Raw genomic sequence first — 17212 nt, 5'->3', positions numbered from 1 at the left:
GTAGCCTTTCAACTGAGCTTCTAATGATCACAAATAGTTGTGTTGCAACTCTTGTGAGATGTAGCTGACTCAGTGTTTTGCTGAAATGGCTTCAGCAATACGAATTGGCACAGGCAACAAAATTGCGTAATTCGCCCATATACAAAGCCAATCGCCGTTTATTAAACTGCTAAAACGTCATAAAGTAAGCAGTAAAGTAGGGAGGAGCTCGTTTACTTTCTCCTATTTGCATGTGCGTAAACAACAAAAGCGATTGGGCATTTGTATTTATAATGTTACCAGTTGCAACTGTCACTTTCCGCTTTAGCATGCAGTCTTCATAAACAATATGAACACGTCAAAAACGAGTACAAAACGTTGCCTTATGTTTAACCGATATTAACCGCAATCTATTTGGTAAAGTTTCCCGGTGTGTACGAACAATTGACGTGAACTTTGATCGGTGATGAAGCAACTGAATGTTTACCTGAAATTGTGCGTAACAGCAAAACACTTCGACCCTTTTTTCGGCCCTTGCCCAAAGTGCTTACTCATCAAGACAAAAAGACAGCAGTAATTATAGTGTTATGCGTAAGATGGAATATAAACATAGTATGTCGGTCATTGAAATCCTTTCCTTGGTGCGACTTTTTAAAACAGAACTTGAGTATCGATGTTAACCTGAGTCTCTTGGGTTTAGTTGCTTCTTGGCTTTTACTTTTGTCTTTCTTCTTCCGTTGGGATTGTTGGGATTGACCTTATAGCCGTTATCGTTTCGAATTGATTTATATACCCCACGTGATTAATGAGTCACGGAAAGTCTCTTAATTATACCGACCGGTCGTGATTCCATCATGCGCTCGATCAATTTACAGTCATTCAGCTCATACCGATAATAATTAATCCATTATGTACCTTAGGTGTAGTGCTCCATCGTCTATCCATCCATCCATTTCTAAGTGTAAGAGTCACAAACGATAATATCCACCCAAGTATATACAGACTACTAAAACGAAACAGTATGCCACCAGTCAAACAAGTTAGCAAAGTCATACACAGATCTTTGCAAAGCTTCAGCGAATTTTAACATGTTTACAAGTCTTAATTAAGTCAACGTGGATGCAGACTTCAAACAAATGTGCTGTTATTTCATTGCTACAAAAGGTCTCAGGTACAAATTCATTCAAAAACACGCGTATAGATAAACCACAGTGTAAATCATTAAAGGGATTACGCACTGAGAGGCGTGAATTTGATTACCGATTTACTCATTACTTAATCTGTAATTTATTTGCAATTTATGTTGGTTATCGGTTCTCTGGTTAGTGGTTAACTATGCTATTACTCATACTTGCAGTTGATATGGGTTACCTGTTAAACCACTCGATCAAAAAAGTTTTGCAATCAAAACGAAATTATTTTCCTTGTATTTAAAGATTAATTAATCAACAGCCCATTGAAAGTTAACCAATTAATTTTCTTATCGATGTATTTCTGATAGAAATAGAAATGAATTGATTCATGTAAATTTAAATTACAGTTTTAAAGAATTCAAATAAGTTTAAACAAATTTTAAATAATTTCAAAAACATAAAAGTAGTGTAAGCTACTGTTAAAGTTTAAGCTACATTTTCCATATCGTTTGGAAATGTTATTCAATATTATTACCTTTAAATACTAAAATTTTGATTTAAAATTGTAAAAGATTAAATTAGATCAGGGCTTTATACGATCTTTGTTACATTTTTTGAGTTTAATTCATATTGCATGCGAATTTACATTATTTTTTTATTTAGTTCTTTTTGTATGAGATATTTAAATGAATTTAGTTAGATCTTCCTTTTATAGGCCTTCATATATTTTAATATTTATAAAAATGTCTTGCCTTGATAATAAGTTAATTTGACCGAAATATGTTTCATTCAACATGGGGCAAATCTAAATAAAGGTAAGACTCAAAGATCAGACGGAACAGACAGCGATCAGCACACGTCATTGGAGGAGCCCAACCTTCACAGTGAATGGTTTTAACTTTAACTGCATTGTTCAAGAGAACAAAACATTTTAACACATTTTTCATGAGATTTACCTGCTAGACCAATCAGCAGAACGATGGTCCATTTATAATTAAAACATCACTTTTTATCACCCGTCTAATGTATTGCGATGATAACACTTATTTTCCAATCTTTTGGTATTTTATCCAAACCACATGCCACAAAACACACAAAGGATTCCTCTTCGATGAGCTTCAGCACTTCAGGTCGAATTTTTAACAACCATCCATTTTCCTGGCTTTCAAAAATCTTACGGCTTAGATAACTTAAGCCACAATGAAATTATTTTTAACCGAAACGCTTCGCCTATGAGATAGTTGCTGATGTTTTTGCAGCTGGGTTCAACAAATTTTTGAAGTAATCTTTCCATCTGCCAACAATACTTATATATTTCCCCTAGAAAAGGCTTACCTACTGGTCTTGGTCATTCAATATGAGAAGGCTACTGAGAGTACTTAAAATAGCAAGAGTATAGCAATAGTTTAGTTTTAGGCAATTAGTTTGGATTAGAATTGTGGCAGATATTTTTTGATACTATATCGCATACCAAACAATATATCACTTCTTATGAAACAGAAGGCGAGTACCTTTTCGTATAAGCCAGATATTACTCGGCCACCCGGACTATTGTATGTCGGGGCATGAGTAGAGCAGCCACTGATTTGTGCTGTCGTCTAAAGCTCACAGGCCATGCATTACGTAGGGTAGGTGATTAATAGAACAGTCGGATATAACATGAGCTGCAGTTTGCTTCTCCGCGCCACACTTGCAAGCCGCAGAGTTTGCCACTTTTTATTTGTACAAAGATGAGCAGAAACGCCAGACACCGTTTCGCAGGCGATTATACGTGGTGGTTGATAAAGCTGTGAAATCCGGCGTGGTTTTTTCCCAATCCGCATTCCATCTATGGTCCACCGGGCAAGGGGGCACGTACCGATCCGTGTGAGACGCCGTTCTTGAAGCGTCGCAACCTGCTTTCGCCGGTGATGAGGGTGAAGCTGCTGTTATAAACAAGCTCCTTGGCTATGCGAAAAATGTGCTTGTTTGGTATCAGAAGTTGGCAGATAATGACTGGCAAGAGACCGTATTAGGATCTCGTGAACAAATGTAACGAAACCATGTTTTATGTGGACCAAATTTGCGAGAAGTTGGGAAAAACCTTCTTATCTGTCAAGGTGCAAGAGATTTCTTGGATGACGGGGACCCAGTGTTGGTGAGAGAGATGCTCGAGGACAGAAAGCTTGCTCAAAGACATGCGCTACAGACGTTCAGCTGCAATGTTATTGGGCGACGTACAGTACTTGTTGCTGTGTCGCCCTAATATTGGCGTTTACCCTCTGGCGCTCTCCATTTGTCGGATTTAGCTGTCTTTGGGTTAAAGCCATTGCCTGGGGATCGGCATGTGGAGCTACTTGATATGATCCCTTGGCGGGCACTTGTGATGTTGAAAGCGGCCCAGCGTTGCAAGGGATAAGTACATACTGTAGACTAAAAGTGCCTGCACATTGGATGCGACTGCGTTGCAAAAAAAATCGCAAGGAAACGCATCCAATGGCCAGTCAATCGTCGCACGCACTGGTCACTTCACTTTGCACTTGTCTGCACACTGAATGGGATAAAAATCAAAACCGCAGCTGACGTTATACTATAGGGCATAGGCTATGTGATACAACGATGTGACCTACAAAGGTGTTTGGTACAATCGAAATGTTGAGGCCTAGAGTAAGTTAGCCAGCTTCCAAGTTTCAGTTTTCATTAAGCTACCAGCTAGAGGTGATCACGGAGCCGGAGTTTACATATTTTGCCGGACCTAGAGCAGGAATTGAAAATATAGTCGTGAGCACTAGCTACTGAGTTAGTTGGTAGACATATTGGCAAACACTAGTTCCCTGTGCCAGAAAGCCTTGATATTTCATAGCAAGCTTTTATTTTAATTGTAATGAAATGTTTGATGGACAATCTAAAAAACGTTACTTAGATGACACGCTAGCACAAATACAGTGCATTTTTCACCTCATCATATACTTAGGCTACGTAACCTAAACTAAGCTTAAGGTTCTTTTGTTTGGCTATTTAGGTACTCAGTATAAGGTTATAAAGCCATAGTTCAACTGAAATGACTTCATTCGGGGCAATTCACTTCTTCTTCGTCTTCAGAATTACCATCTAAGCGTGACCCATGTACAGTACTATAGTATATCAGCTGCATAACCAGTCACAAGGCTAGCGTGAATCGCATGAGGCGCAATGCGAAAAAAGATAAAAATGTTTGTTTCGATGCAATTGCTTGCGATTGCGTTGACGGGTGGCAAATCGAATTCAGTTTTCAGATAAAATCGCATGTTATCGCAACGCAACCTGTTGCAAATCGTCGCGAATAATGTTTTTGGTGTGAATCGCATCCATTGTTCAGGCACCTTAAAGCATATCATAATATCATATTAAACAGATAATCAGACAATATCGTAAACAGCAAACAGTATAAATATTTCATGATTTTAATTTTATCTGCATGCATACATTTATCATCGCCATTGTCAAATTTTTGTTTGAGAAGAAAATGTAAGCCGTCCTTGAATGTAAACCCCACAATTGATGATAAAAAACTTTTTAAGCGGCGGCTTACAATCGAGTAAATACGGTATGTGATTCGTTGTGCAACAACTGGATAAAGCATTTTTATTTTTCAGAACTGAGAAGTGTATAGATTTCATGTGCCATGCCCTTTCTACCTACAAGTTTTTTCAAAAAATCAATATCATGGGCATATGTTTATGACTAAGCGTACTGCATGGTTACGCCGAAAATCAATTTTGAGATTGCAAATGACGAAATGCTAATACTTTTCATATAACTAAAGCCTATTACGCAAATAAATGCGGGAGATGAATCGACATCATATACGGATGACGCGCTAGTATGGAAAGAGCCTCAATGTGTCAGGAAAGTTACTTAGGACTCCAGCTTGTCTTTCAAACAACATGCATAACTTCAAACGTTTTTATGCTAATCATAAAAATTGTTTATATAACTCGAAATTCAAATTAGTAATGAAAAAATATGCTTTGTACTGCTCATAATTTACATTAAGTTTCTGTTGCATATTAATTTTATGTCATTAAAAGTTTATACTTCAAGCAGTGAGTAGGCCTATAGGATTATATTGCTGCTTGAAATATTTTTAGCGTAGAAGACTTTCGATAGAGATTTAGTAGTAGTATTAGCTTCTAATACAGTACAATGGAAAAAAGATTTTCAAGGAGCGAACTTCGAGCTATTCAATTAGGACTAGCTATCATAGTGGTATCATTTTTTATACTGGCCCTCACAGTGAACACTTTGGTTATGCCAGCTGTTAAAAGCTTACGTTTAACTCAAACGGTAAGTGAATTGTTTAAGTTTGGTGGAAAACATAAGAACGCCTGGTATATCGCAAATATACGAGAATATAAGATGTGTACTGTAAAGCTACTGCCATGCAAGCATTATCTTAAAGTAAGGGACAAGTCCAAAAACAAGTTGGCCTTAAAACAAAGAGTTGTTACCAGTGAAGGGATTTTTAATAATATGTAATGCACAATATTGTGACGGAGCAGGCGGTCATGATGACGTCACAATATACAAACAATATGTTCAATGACTGAGGTTTGTAATAGATGTATGGTAGTTAGTAGTGGGCTAGCTAACGCGTTTTAAATGGAATATATCTCCATAGGTAAGTGATTAGTGACAGGTATGTTTATTTTCAGCATAGGAATGTCACAAATGACCGTACATTAATTGGTAAAGCATTCTTTTTTTCACCACAGTTACCGGTGCCGGACTAGGCTAGAGCCAGCCGGGCAGCAGCCAAGACTAAACTATACTGCAGGTTAGCATTAACCAGCACAAAAACCCTAACGATAAGCCAGTTTAGGCTTATTTAACGCAAAATGTACTTGTTATATAATTAAGTACGTTATAATTATACCTATTACTATTTTCTTGTCAGCCACACAAAACATTCCATTCATAGTTGATCCAAACACCTGAGTTGTCCTTATTGTTTCTGTTATTATGACGTAATAACAGCAGCGATCTTCGTCCTAATTCAGCCATGAATTAGCATTATTTTGCCACTTTTTTATGGCGATAACTGCTTAACTACTGCATATTAATATAAATCCTTTTCCAGCATATTAAATTATTTACTGACTCTTTGATTTAAGACCAACTTGTTTTTGGACTTGCCAACTTGTTTTTGGACTTTTCAAGTATGTTTAATTTGACTGTTAGAGCATACGTAAAAGTAAAGTGCAGTGTTATCAACCCAATCGTCATGCTGTGACACAACAAGCAACTTTGAGAAAGGCATTAGCGAATTATGTGCTAGTAATAATTCTTACTACGCAGAAATGCACTATATATAGCGAAAAGGTACGCATGAAACCCCGGAAAAGCCTTTCGTTGTGGAGTATTTTGGACGAAAACACCTCAGATAATGAAAATATACATGAAGAAATTGAGGACTGTGTACAAGTTACCGTGAAATACCATATAATGTTGGTGAATTATGACAACCCTTCATTTAATAAAGGTATAAATCCATATAAATCGTTTATTTGCTTAGAGACACATTTAATCATAAAAATTAAACAAATATGTACATACATCATTGTACTCAGTAAAATATTTTATCATATTAAAAAGACTGTTGTATGGTTCCTATTTACTTTTCTGGTAAGTATTGTGAGTTTCTCACAAAAGTAAGATTTAATAATAAGTTACCATCTGCAAGAGAAGCACGTATACGTACTACAGTATGTACACTATACCTGTACATATATTGATATCTTTGATTATTTTTGGTAGTAAGAAATGAATATCAAAAATTGCTAAAAATGAGTTTGTAAGTCATAATAACGTGCGTTGTTTTGACGTTGGGGTTAAATGAGGATTCTATCATAATCATATTTCGCTTTTTGTTTTGCTTATATGAGTAATTGGGCATGATTGAATGTCTAATGGGACATTTCTAATCACTATAGTAGATATTTTTGTTCTTAAACTTTTGACTTACCACAACAAGATATCCTAAATTTAAGTACAAATCGAAATACAATAGCTTATTTTTTTATATATGCAGTTGACCAGAGGTTTATTGTGAAGAAAGAAAATTTGCTACATAAAGAAGAAAATAGCAAACCTCCAAAGAATAATGCGCTCGTGTCTTTTGTAGAAAAAGCTATCTTGTACTTAACTGATCTCGACATGTTCTTTCGAAATGAGGTAATATCTTTACTGCAATATCGGCTCCACGATATTTTAGATATAAGACCTTAAAATATCGACAATTAACCATTGCTTGTCACTTGCGATACATGAAGTTAGTCGTGTTATCATATCTGTATCTCAGAATGCTATTTTAAACCCATAAGACGATGTTGCCAACAATTTTCAAATTCTTGCCCTTTGATAGCTGCTTATGTTCATGGCAATACGTCTCTCCCAAACATTATTAGTGAAACATATTTAAACCATCAAGGGTCAAACGTTAAGTTCAGGAAGGAGTTAAGCTCAGTTTCTTACAAACAATTACGTTCTTGGAAGGATTAAATTTAGGGGCTGAAGGTCGTTTATATATTGAGGGTATTATCAGATTATATGACTAAAATTTTTTCTAAAAATAATTATCCCAGTGATCATAAACACTCATTGACTGGGAGCGGTAAAAGTTTGGAAGCATTATCATGTTTGTATCTGCACTTATGTGCGTTATATATCACACTGTACCGCATATCACATAACATACCGTTATTTGCACCAAAAGTAGACTTCATTAATTTGATCTTAATTTAAGCGTTTCCCTTATCCACAGCATCAAAAATCCACGTTGAAATCCAAAAAGTTATCAAATTGAGAAGCTATAATCAATCACAACCTTGTTTAACATCCTTTCACATTAATATTGTCACAAATTACCAAATCTTATTGTTTTACGCTAGATGTCGCACAGTCTCTTCCTTCACATTTTCGGACGTTTTGTTTTTCTCCCTGTTATGAAGGAAAATATACCGCATCTTCATCCCATATATCCCGTTACCAAGCGTGTACATTTTTGCTTAAGTTTTTCATAGACTATTGTATGGCTGCTGCTTGAGTTTGGACAACACATTATTCGCATTTCAAAGACAATTGTATAAGTGTTGTTTGCAAATGGCATGGAGAAATGAGAAACGATTATAATGTAAAACAACATCCCCACAAAGAAATTGACTTTGAGGGCATAGTTTCGCGTCCATACAGGAAATACATATTTATCAGCATGTATTTTGTGATATTTAATTTTTTTGATTATACTAAAATGTATATTATAATAATGATAGATGCCTATTGGTCATATTATGTTATGATTAAATTTCGATGTTAAGCCTTGTTACCCACGCTCCACGTACGTGCGTGCATTGGATGCTACAACACATGGCTACGAATATAATGGAAGGGATCATCTGAAACAAACGTTCAAGTGTTTCTACGATCCTCATAACCCCAACATTATCATCGCCACCAGAACCTTCAGCTATAAGAGCATATTCCATGGGTAAGAACTCATGTTAAGTTACTTAAACAAATAAAAATAGTTTGAAGCAAAAACCATTTAACCAGAAAAGAGAAGAACGTTTTAACTGCGAACGTTTCAAGTCGTAACTGTAGTCATTCTCAATGCACAAAATGGAACAAATGAGATTGAGTTAATGGATTAGGAATGAGTGCAGTTATTTTATTCGTAACGCCTGCAATTAAAATGTTTGTATCTACTCTGGCTCTATTGTTGTTACTTCAAATTGCTCCACCTTCTCAATATTTTGCTCCTAGAAATAGTTTAGTTTTGTACAAATTGCGCTATATGAGATATAACTTTGTTAAGTAAAAAATTGTGCGTTTGTGAATAAGAAATACAACTTTAAATACAAGTGAAAAGCGGTACATAAAACACATACTGCGCAGTGCAGAAACGCCCACATGCCAGAGACAGAAATACGGCACATGATACAATCAAGAGTCAAACGAAATTGGCTAACAAACCAATCATTTCATTTCATCGTCATAGTATGTGTTTTGTTATGTGTGTTGCTTTTTGTATTGACTCTAGGATTTACTAACAAACGAACAGTTGGTGAGCTACGTCAATTTTCTAAACTGCTTAATTGCTGAAAATGTTCGAAAAGGGTGTTACCATAAGCTAACCTTAACCTTTCATTAAATAATTACCACGAAATAAAGGAGCTTCTGCTGTGTATGTATTTTTTGGTTATGTACGAATTACTAGCTGGCACATGTTTGTTTTCCGCGTTTCCTCTGTTGAATGTGAACTATATAAGGGTGTTGACTCAGGCAAGCTGACATGCCACCTATGTTACCAGCGGGGAAGCACCTTTTGAAATAATGCCTGAAGAAAGTGGCCGATGAAATTGTCCTTGGTTTGGGAGCTATATCAATGTGTGTGTTTCTCTGAACATCACGGATTCACGGTGTACGCGTTTCTGCTCTGTCGGCCCTATATTTTTTCACAGTTCACTTTCTTGGAATCGACTTTTATTAACATTTTGGATCATTTTCTCCTATGAGTAAATAGTTTAGACTAAGCGTATACATGAAAATAAGCTAGACCTAAATAAATTATTTGTTTATTCTATTGCACTAATCAGAAAATCAGTAAGTTTGTGTTCAAAACCTTGAATCTTACAAGGTTGAACCTAATACGTGCTAGTGCTACGATAATGTTTTAGGATGACCATGATAGGTTGTTAACACAGTTGTCCTATCAAAAGAAAAAACATGTTGTTGTGTTTTGAGATTACCCGAACAATACTTGACCAGTTCATAACATTCTTTGAATACTTTCTATGCTTTACACGCAGAATATTTTGGCCTTTTCTTCTACTTCTTCTGGGCGTGGCAATTGTCAGTATTGTGTATTACTGCATTGCGAAGATGAAGAATGATTTGCGACCATCTCAGGTATGAAGTATACGGAGCAGTAGGCCTATGACAAAGTACATTGAAACTTTAACAGTCTTTCGGAATCATCAATCAAATTGAGATTAACCTGATGGATCGGATTAAAAGGCAGGAATCTTAATAATCATCTATCATAATTAAAACAGCGGTGAAATTGTTGACCTGGTAAGCGGCGCGTGTTAAGATTACGCGTGTTCGAAACACGATGAATTTCCTCTATGCGGTGGCGAGGATTAAAAGTGCGACAGATAGGTGTCGACAGTGGTCACCAAGTATTTTGGTGATGTATTTGAATGAGTGAATGTATGTTCTATATCCCAGGATAATGCAATGCAGTTATCAGTGATCAACTAATGTCATTTTTGAATGAAGTCTTTTTAAGTAATACTGTACTAGCTAAATAAATATGCATATTGCAGGGCATCATTGAAAAGAATAATCCTGCAAGACACAATGCAATACAATATACAGAACGAAGAAAAACTCAGACACGAATCCAATGGAATGAAAAAAGCCTTGTGTAAGCTGTAATATTTTCAAGCCAACCGGATCATCATAAACCCGCTGAAGTTACGCAGATACACGCTCGTTTTAAACGCTTCGTTATGCCACCGTTCACTAAAAATGGCCGCTGTATAAAGGTGATGTGTGCTCAAAAAGAGAATACGTTGCCAATGAATGCATGCGGCTGTTTATCATTGAAATCAGTGGAGTGAACGGCTTTTTACTGAAAAACAGTTGGTAAAATTATCTTTTACTGATACGATAATTTAATTATCCTGCTTTCGACGTATACAGCATTTTGTGTCTAAATTATCTCATAGAAGCCCGAACAATTGAAACATTATTTCGCACCGGCGTGATTTTGGTTACCCGTTCCTTAGTTTCTTATTCACTTGCCTGTTTTAAAACATGGATGTAGTGACATGTTTTGCAGTTTTTTCATTCTATTCTTTTACATACTAGCAGATGAAGTTACTGTAATTACCTTTACAACTTAGTTACTTTTTTCTTTGCTTATTCGTATAGAATTCACATTCTTCGCCGACAATGTCGAGTGAGTGATTGAGCGACCAGGGAACCGCGGTAGCCAATTTCACGCCAGTCTATTTTGGGGGAGCATTTTATTGCGAGGTCGTATGCAAGCGCACATTAGGCACGTTTAGCATACTTTCTCAGTTCGAATGTCACATGCATCCCAAACTGTATACTGCACGTTTTGGTTACGGGCAAAAATTTTTATACATTATCAAGTTATCTGATCAAATCAGCAACAGACAGTTTATAATCTTCATATTATGATTTTTTATAGTTATGCATTATATAAGGCATGCTAAATATTAACTCTTTGTGTTGTTAGTTACTCACGTAGACCCATTTATAGACAAGGTTGTACTACTGTAAGTAACCTTTTATATAGCCATACGCATCCTTCGATCATAAACTGCAGGAGAGTTTGAAAATGTTTTTTTCGATTTATCGTTTGATATGAAATAGAAGACGTTTATATCAGTAACGTAGCCAGAAAAAAAATTGTGGGGGTAGGCAAATATTTCATGAGTTCAAGGGAACTACAAAGTGTTTGTTTTAAAACACCGCCACCTGATGTAGAAGCCTATAAACACATTAATTTGGGGGGGCATGGCCCCTTTCGCTCCGCCCTGGCTACGCCTATGGTTTACATCCCAGTTTTTCTCTACCGAAACAACGTAGAACAGAAATAAAATGTTTTAAGATAATATTTTGGTTCCAATTGTGTGATCGTTCTTTTCCTATACTTGCCATAACTGGGAAACAAGCAATACGAAATACTGCAACTTTATTAAGTATAAAAGCACATTGATCACATTAAGACAAAACAACAGAGACATTTGAAGTGGTGCAAGATAAATAATAGCAACTCAGACGTAATGATAACAGTGGCCATGTATACATTAAATACCATCAGCATACAACAATTGAACGAGCATATAATGTTCGCAAGCCGTCTGATATTTGATTTACAGTAGTCTCCCGTTTTTATTTAACGGTAAAAGACATGTTCTTAAACATCTGTTTGTTCTTAACAAGTTTCTGTAATGTTACACTACAACTAGTTACTTGCTTGTTGTCGATATAGGCAGGTTTTCACGCATAAAAACATCTACACGTATTGCTGCCCCGAATAATTGCATTTGTTCATTAATAATTTGCATTTAAAATGCATTTATTATCCCGCTATGAATGAATGAATTAGATCTACACAAATCAATTGTTGAGAAAGTTGAAGTATAATCAGGGATAAATATAATATGAATAATAAAAATGATCACAACAGTACAGTAATAATTGGAATATAAGAAAAGTTTAAAGATTCACAAAATTATTTTCTTGTTCCTTATAAATAAAGTGAGTTTGAGGTACTCGAAGTTAAAGAGATTTTTTTAGACTTTCGACAATGATCTCGGATTCTACCATTTTCTTTGTTCCCCTAATCGCTGCAATATCGGGCACCCAAATCTTGGATTGTAGGATAATCGGTCGATAGCGGTGCCAAAGTTGCATTTCACTATTTTGCATTTCCCTTCTTTGTTTTTCTGGCATCGGTAACGTCCACCTCTGTAAAATAAAACGCATATTAAATTAAAAAAATCATGGCACATTTAAATAGGTGAGATAAAACTATTTGATGGTAATACTGTAATTTGAGTGACTATATCATAAATCAATGTAAATGTTTGTTTTAAAAAATTGTTTTCTTAGACATATTCACTTACGGTCTTCGCCTAATATGTCTTCTGTCAGGTGCATTCCTTCTACTGTGCTGTCTTTTGTGCGAATCATTGACTTGAAAGTTTTCGTATTCTGCACACACAAAAAATGTATATATAAAAACTCAAAATTTGGTTTTGACAAAATAAAAAACATGTTATATAGAACAAGCAGCATAACATCGGTTGTTGAACTTAACATTCCACTTACCATTTGATAAAGCGGACATTAAGCGCGGAATTAATACACTGTCCGCTTTGGGTTCGGGTTCGTTGTAAATTAAATCGATGCCGCCTGATCCTGCATCGCCGAAAGCGTCTGCAAGAAGTCTTTGTAATACTCCCCTGGTATCCTGCAAGTAAGAAAATCAAAATTAAATATGATAGGTTAGAAAATGTTGACAAAAGTACCAAATAGGAAAAGTTTCTATTTCTATTTAATGTTGGGTTTAATTGAAAAAGTGTTGTTATGCAAAAAATATGAAGAATTTTATTTTAAATAATGGCTTCTATAATTTGCAACTTTTCTTAAACATGATTTCGCACGTTTAAAGCCATAGTTTATTTAGAATGCAGCCTTCATAAAATTCAAAAGAATTATCAGCAATTATCTTTGACCACTTGTTGCTGCTACAAATTAACCCATTGTCTATAGTTTAAATACATCCTTTGTCTCTGGCGTCGATTCCTTGTAAGACGATTTACACAAACAGGTGCAAACAACTGTATGTGTCATAAAGATGACTTTTGAATGTTGAAAACTTTACACGGAATTGATTAGTAATTTGGCGTCAAACAGACACCTCTGCGCGTGCTAATTCCTCGATTTAGAAACAGATGCGTCAAGAATCGGTCTCACTTAATTTTAAAACTACTTTTTGTAATCATGCGGTGAACTTCGGCGGTCGAATCTGGCTGCTATATTTAGAACGTTAAACCCAATCGTTAAACACATACCTAAGTGTGCTAATAGTTTATGTTCATTTTTATTACGATCCGTCTCTTCTTACCCGCTCTATACTAATCTTTTCAGACAAAAACATCATTTTTATGTAAACAGAACTGAGAAATTCTATCAAAGTCACCGGGAGCTTGCCTAATTACTATTACCAATTCTACTTGTTGTATTTATTTTGACTTGATAAATTTTATGCGATTAACATTTCGCTCGAGATACAAGCGTAACATTTTGCGACATTTCGGAATGGTAATTCGGAAAGCAATGCCTTCTAACGAAACTTAAAGTATGCAAGAAAAACGACGACAATTATGACTCGTATGTAGAGACATATATACATATAAACTTTGTCTATAAATTTTTTGTACTAGGATTTATTCAACCAGAAAAATTTAACTTCTCAAAAAATTTAAAATCTCTATAGAATTTACCAGTTGATAAAAATATTATTCCTTCGATACCGCTTACGGTACCACCCCACGCAGATCCCGCAAAAGGTGTTTTTAGTGGGATTATTGTTGGCTACGCAAGACCTAATTATAACTGAGGGATGATTTTGCAAACAGACTTAAAAATAGTAAAAAATATTGTCACGCAAGCCCAACACACTATCAGCGTAGATATTATCAAGGCAAGGAGAAGGGTCATAAACAAGTAAAAGCCGATAGATGCGACTGATGAAAGTTTGTCACCGGATAATTTTTTATTTTGCTTCTGGAACTTTTCAATATGGCCTACACACAATTAATGCACATTATCTGAATGACTGAAATTATAATGAATATTCTATTCTTATCTCTCTAATATTTTTATTACTCATTAAGATTCATTGATTTGTATGTTATAGTTTGTTGAACTGTGCAATTTAACTTAATTTTGACAAAAAATCCAAATATTTGGTCAGGGTTGTTTTGTTTAACGAGACGTCAAAATGCTTTTATTAAACTCTTTTATATAATTTCATTTCTTATTCTTAAAACTACTAAAACCTTATATATCTAACGAAACATAGCAGCTATAATATGAATACAGTATTTTATTTCCTAAATAATTCTCTCTATCTTCTATTTCGTTAATACCTTTGGTACCGGTTTGCCTTCTGTCGCTCGGAAGAACATGGCAACCATCGCAATACTCCAAAGGTGCAACAGTTTCATGATTTAAATGGACACTTTCTTTCTTCTCACAGGATGTCAGATTTGTGTAATCCTTCGCTTGTTCGATTTGTAACAATCTGATGCGTCAAAGTGATAAACTTTTTCTGTAATGAATCGTTTTGCGGAAGGTTTCTTAAACTGTTCTTTTGCGTTGATGGTAATACGGCCTTCAGAGAAGGCGGGCTCTGCTTAACTTCGCAAGTTTCTTAGCTTCTGTCGATCGAACCATCGCTTTTTGCCTTAAAAGAGCGAATCGCTACGAAAAAAGTGTCTCATGGGGAGCGGTAAACAAATAGGAAGATAAAAATAATAACATCTTGTGTGTCGTCACGACAACGTGAAATGGGATATCACAATGCCACGTAGTCATAAAAAGCCGGTTGTAAACTATTGATGATATTGATTGGTCAAAGACAAATCTCTTAAAAACGTTTGCTTCGTTGTCGTGGCATACGTTTTCTCTGGGAACGTTTTACATGCATAAAGAGAAAAATGCCTGTAAATTGTATCTATAACTGTTTACGTCATCGAAGTATCTTTATTGCCCTCTAAACATTTGTGGTAAATTGAGCTGCGCTAATGCGATCATGTCATGTATCAATGGATATCCACGGGCGTGTCATTAGCATAAAAACCGTTTATTTGTTTGTATACAAAACAATCTGACAAACAAATTGAGCTGCAGAAGAGCAATCACCTGACCTCAGACAGCAAAAGGCCACCATTATATTTTTAAAATTACAATATAATATCATTGTGGTAGAAAAACGCAAATCTTATGACGTATGTGCTTTATATTTATGGAAAGTTCGTGTTGAACACATCAGTCGAAGAGTTGCGCTAGTGCATCTTCCGAAAGGTTCAAATGCCAATGCAGGATAGAACAAAAAAATGTCTTCGTTGTTTGGGAAAATCCTTTACCGCAAGATTTCGTTTCGCGTTCGCATTTACACGCTCTTCGTACAAAATATTGTGTTGTAGTTGTTATGTTATTTTCTCAAAACTGCTCGACTTAAATTTGTACATGTTTCATTGTAAGATTTTCTAGTAATTAGTAACACCTGCCGACAACCAACTTTACCCTCATGTATACAAAGCATACACTTCTTAAGCTTGGGCAAAATTTTACGGAATGCGATCACTTGCCTTAATTGCCTTTGCTAGTTTTGCAGTAAATAGTCAAAGTATTTATGATAATGAACAACTTTTCTCTTAACCCACTAACCTTAAGAACTTATGGAACTTTTTTAAGTATAAAGCAAAACCACTGATTTGAAAATCTGGATTCAAACTTGGAAGCAAATTGGAGTGATGCTGTGAATGCCCCGTTTAAAAGTTTCTTGTAATAAATCAATACCATTTGGGACTATACACTATATAGCCTCAAATGTCAGCGTATATGCGATGACTGTGAAAATCGCATTATGGCCATGCAAAGTCTTCGGCGTCTTGTGCTTTATTTCCAAAACACAACTGAGTTGTCGCTAATAACCTACGGGCCTTCTAATGTCGTCAAATGCACCAAGTATTAATTGGCAAGATGTTCAACTAATCTGCTTAGTAAACTCTTAGCAAGATGCTACACACCTTATATGCGGTCAAACGTCTCGTATAAGAGGCAAGAGTCCAGTTTTTGACGTTCAAACTTTTACCTGGTATTTATTACGCAATTATAAAGTAGGCTAGAGCAAAGCAGTAATCATTGTCGGCTTTAGCAATGGATAGCTGCCATTAGAATGATTACCATAAATTACCAACTTCCCGATAGCTGAAATATCTCTTTTTCGTGTAAGGTCGATTTGAAGCCTATATATAGATTCCAATAATTACAACTAGGAATTTAACGAAACGGAGTTATTCAGGATAAACGGCATACAGCAACATGGACCATTGCATTATGAAATAAATTGCATCTTTGCCAAATAATAATTCATTGCAGGAAAAGCATCGACCAACTGTCTCAGTGGCGTTTTTCAGGATTTTTACAGTCTTTACAAGTTTCTTCGTTCCTGACCCATATAATGTTTTCCAAATATTTCCGCCTTGTTTTGCTCTTTGTCACTTTTCGACTAAGTTACAAAGATTTTATGCGGCTTTTTAACAAAAGATCCGTGTAAAAATCAAACAAATATACTGAAAAATTGGAAAAGATATACACAATGTACGGCATTTTTACAGCAAATATCTTTTGCCTAAAGTGGAAGCCATAATGTATGTTTGATTAAAATATACAAGAAGATTAAGGAAGTGGTTCATCGAGAATTAAATGTGTGCTATAACCAAAAAAATAGGTTACATTTGTGAAAGACC

General features: G+C 35.5%; 2 protein-coding genes across 4 annotated transcripts; one reads left to right on the top strand and one right to left on the bottom strand.

Moving 5' to 3' along the window:
- The first annotated feature begins 5181 nt into the window (after window positions 1-5181).
- Window positions 5182-11474, top strand: LOC143446435 (uncharacterized). Of its 3 annotated transcripts, XM_076946063.1 has the most exons (7): window positions 5717-5751; window positions 5846-5907; window positions 6429-6612; window positions 7162-7304; window positions 8447-8616; window positions 9938-10037; window positions 10457-11474. In XM_076946063.1, the coding sequence occupies exons 3-7, from the start codon at window positions 6459-6461 to the stop codon at window positions 10559-10561; spliced, it is 672 nt and encodes a 223-aa protein (XP_076802178.1). In that variant the 5' UTR covers window positions 5717-5751; window positions 5846-5907; window positions 6429-6458; the 3' UTR covers window positions 10562-11474. The 3 variants fall into 3 exon arrangements, with proteins under 3 accessions (XP_076802177.1, XP_076802178.1, XP_076802179.1); XM_076946062.1 differs by lacking the exons at window positions 5717-5751; window positions 5846-5907 and adding an exon at window positions 5182-5417; XM_076946064.1 differs by lacking the exons at window positions 5717-5751; window positions 5846-5907 and adding an exon at window positions 6214-6289.
- A 365-nt stretch (window positions 11475-11839) lies between these two features.
- Window positions 11840-15147, bottom strand: LOC143447357 (uncharacterized). Its single transcript, XM_076947418.1, has 4 exons — window positions 14825-15147; window positions 12999-13140; window positions 12794-12881; window positions 11840-12635 (listed from the first exon to the last, which is right to left on the bottom strand). The coding sequence occupies exons 1-4, from the start codon at window positions 14900-14902 to the stop codon at window positions 12488-12490; spliced, it is 456 nt and encodes a 151-aa protein (XP_076803533.1). The 5' UTR covers window positions 14903-15147; the 3' UTR covers window positions 11840-12487.
- Between the last annotated feature and the right edge of the window lie 2065 nt (window positions 15148-17212).

This window comes from Clavelina lepadiformis, chromosome 2, assembly GCF_947623445.1.
Source record: "Clavelina lepadiformis chromosome 2, kaClaLepa1.1, whole genome shotgun sequence".
NCBI lineage: Eukaryota > Metazoa > Chordata > Ascidiacea > Aplousobranchia > Clavelinidae > Clavelina > Clavelina lepadiformis.
The sequence above is the reverse complement of the archived record's forward strand: the minus strand, read 5'-3'. Positions and strand labels throughout refer to the sequence as shown.

Coding starts and splice junctions, on each gene's coding strand:
- LOC143446435 (XM_076946062.1), top strand. CDS start 5,277: ATGGAAAAAAGATTTTCAAGGAGCGAACTTCGAGCTATTCAATTAGGA. Junction 5,418..6,428: donor GCTTACGTTTAACTCAAACG/GTAAGTGAATTG, acceptor CTTACTACGCAG/AAATGCACTATATATAGCGA. Junction 7,305..8,446: donor ACATGTTCTTTCGAAATGAG/GTAATATCTTTA, acceptor TTCGATGTTAAG/CCTTGTTACCCACGCTCCAC.
- LOC143447357 (XM_076947418.1), bottom strand. CDS start 14,902: ATGAAACTGTTGCACCTTTGGAGTATTGCGATGGTTGCCATGTTCTTC. Junction 13,141..14,824: donor AAGGCAAACCGGTACCAAAG/GTATTAACGAAA, acceptor TCTTACTTGCAG/GATACCAGGGGAGTATTACA. Junction 12,636..12,793: donor AGACATATTAGGCGAAGACC/GTAAGTGAATAT, acceptor TTTATTTTACAG/AGGTGGACGTTACCGATGCC.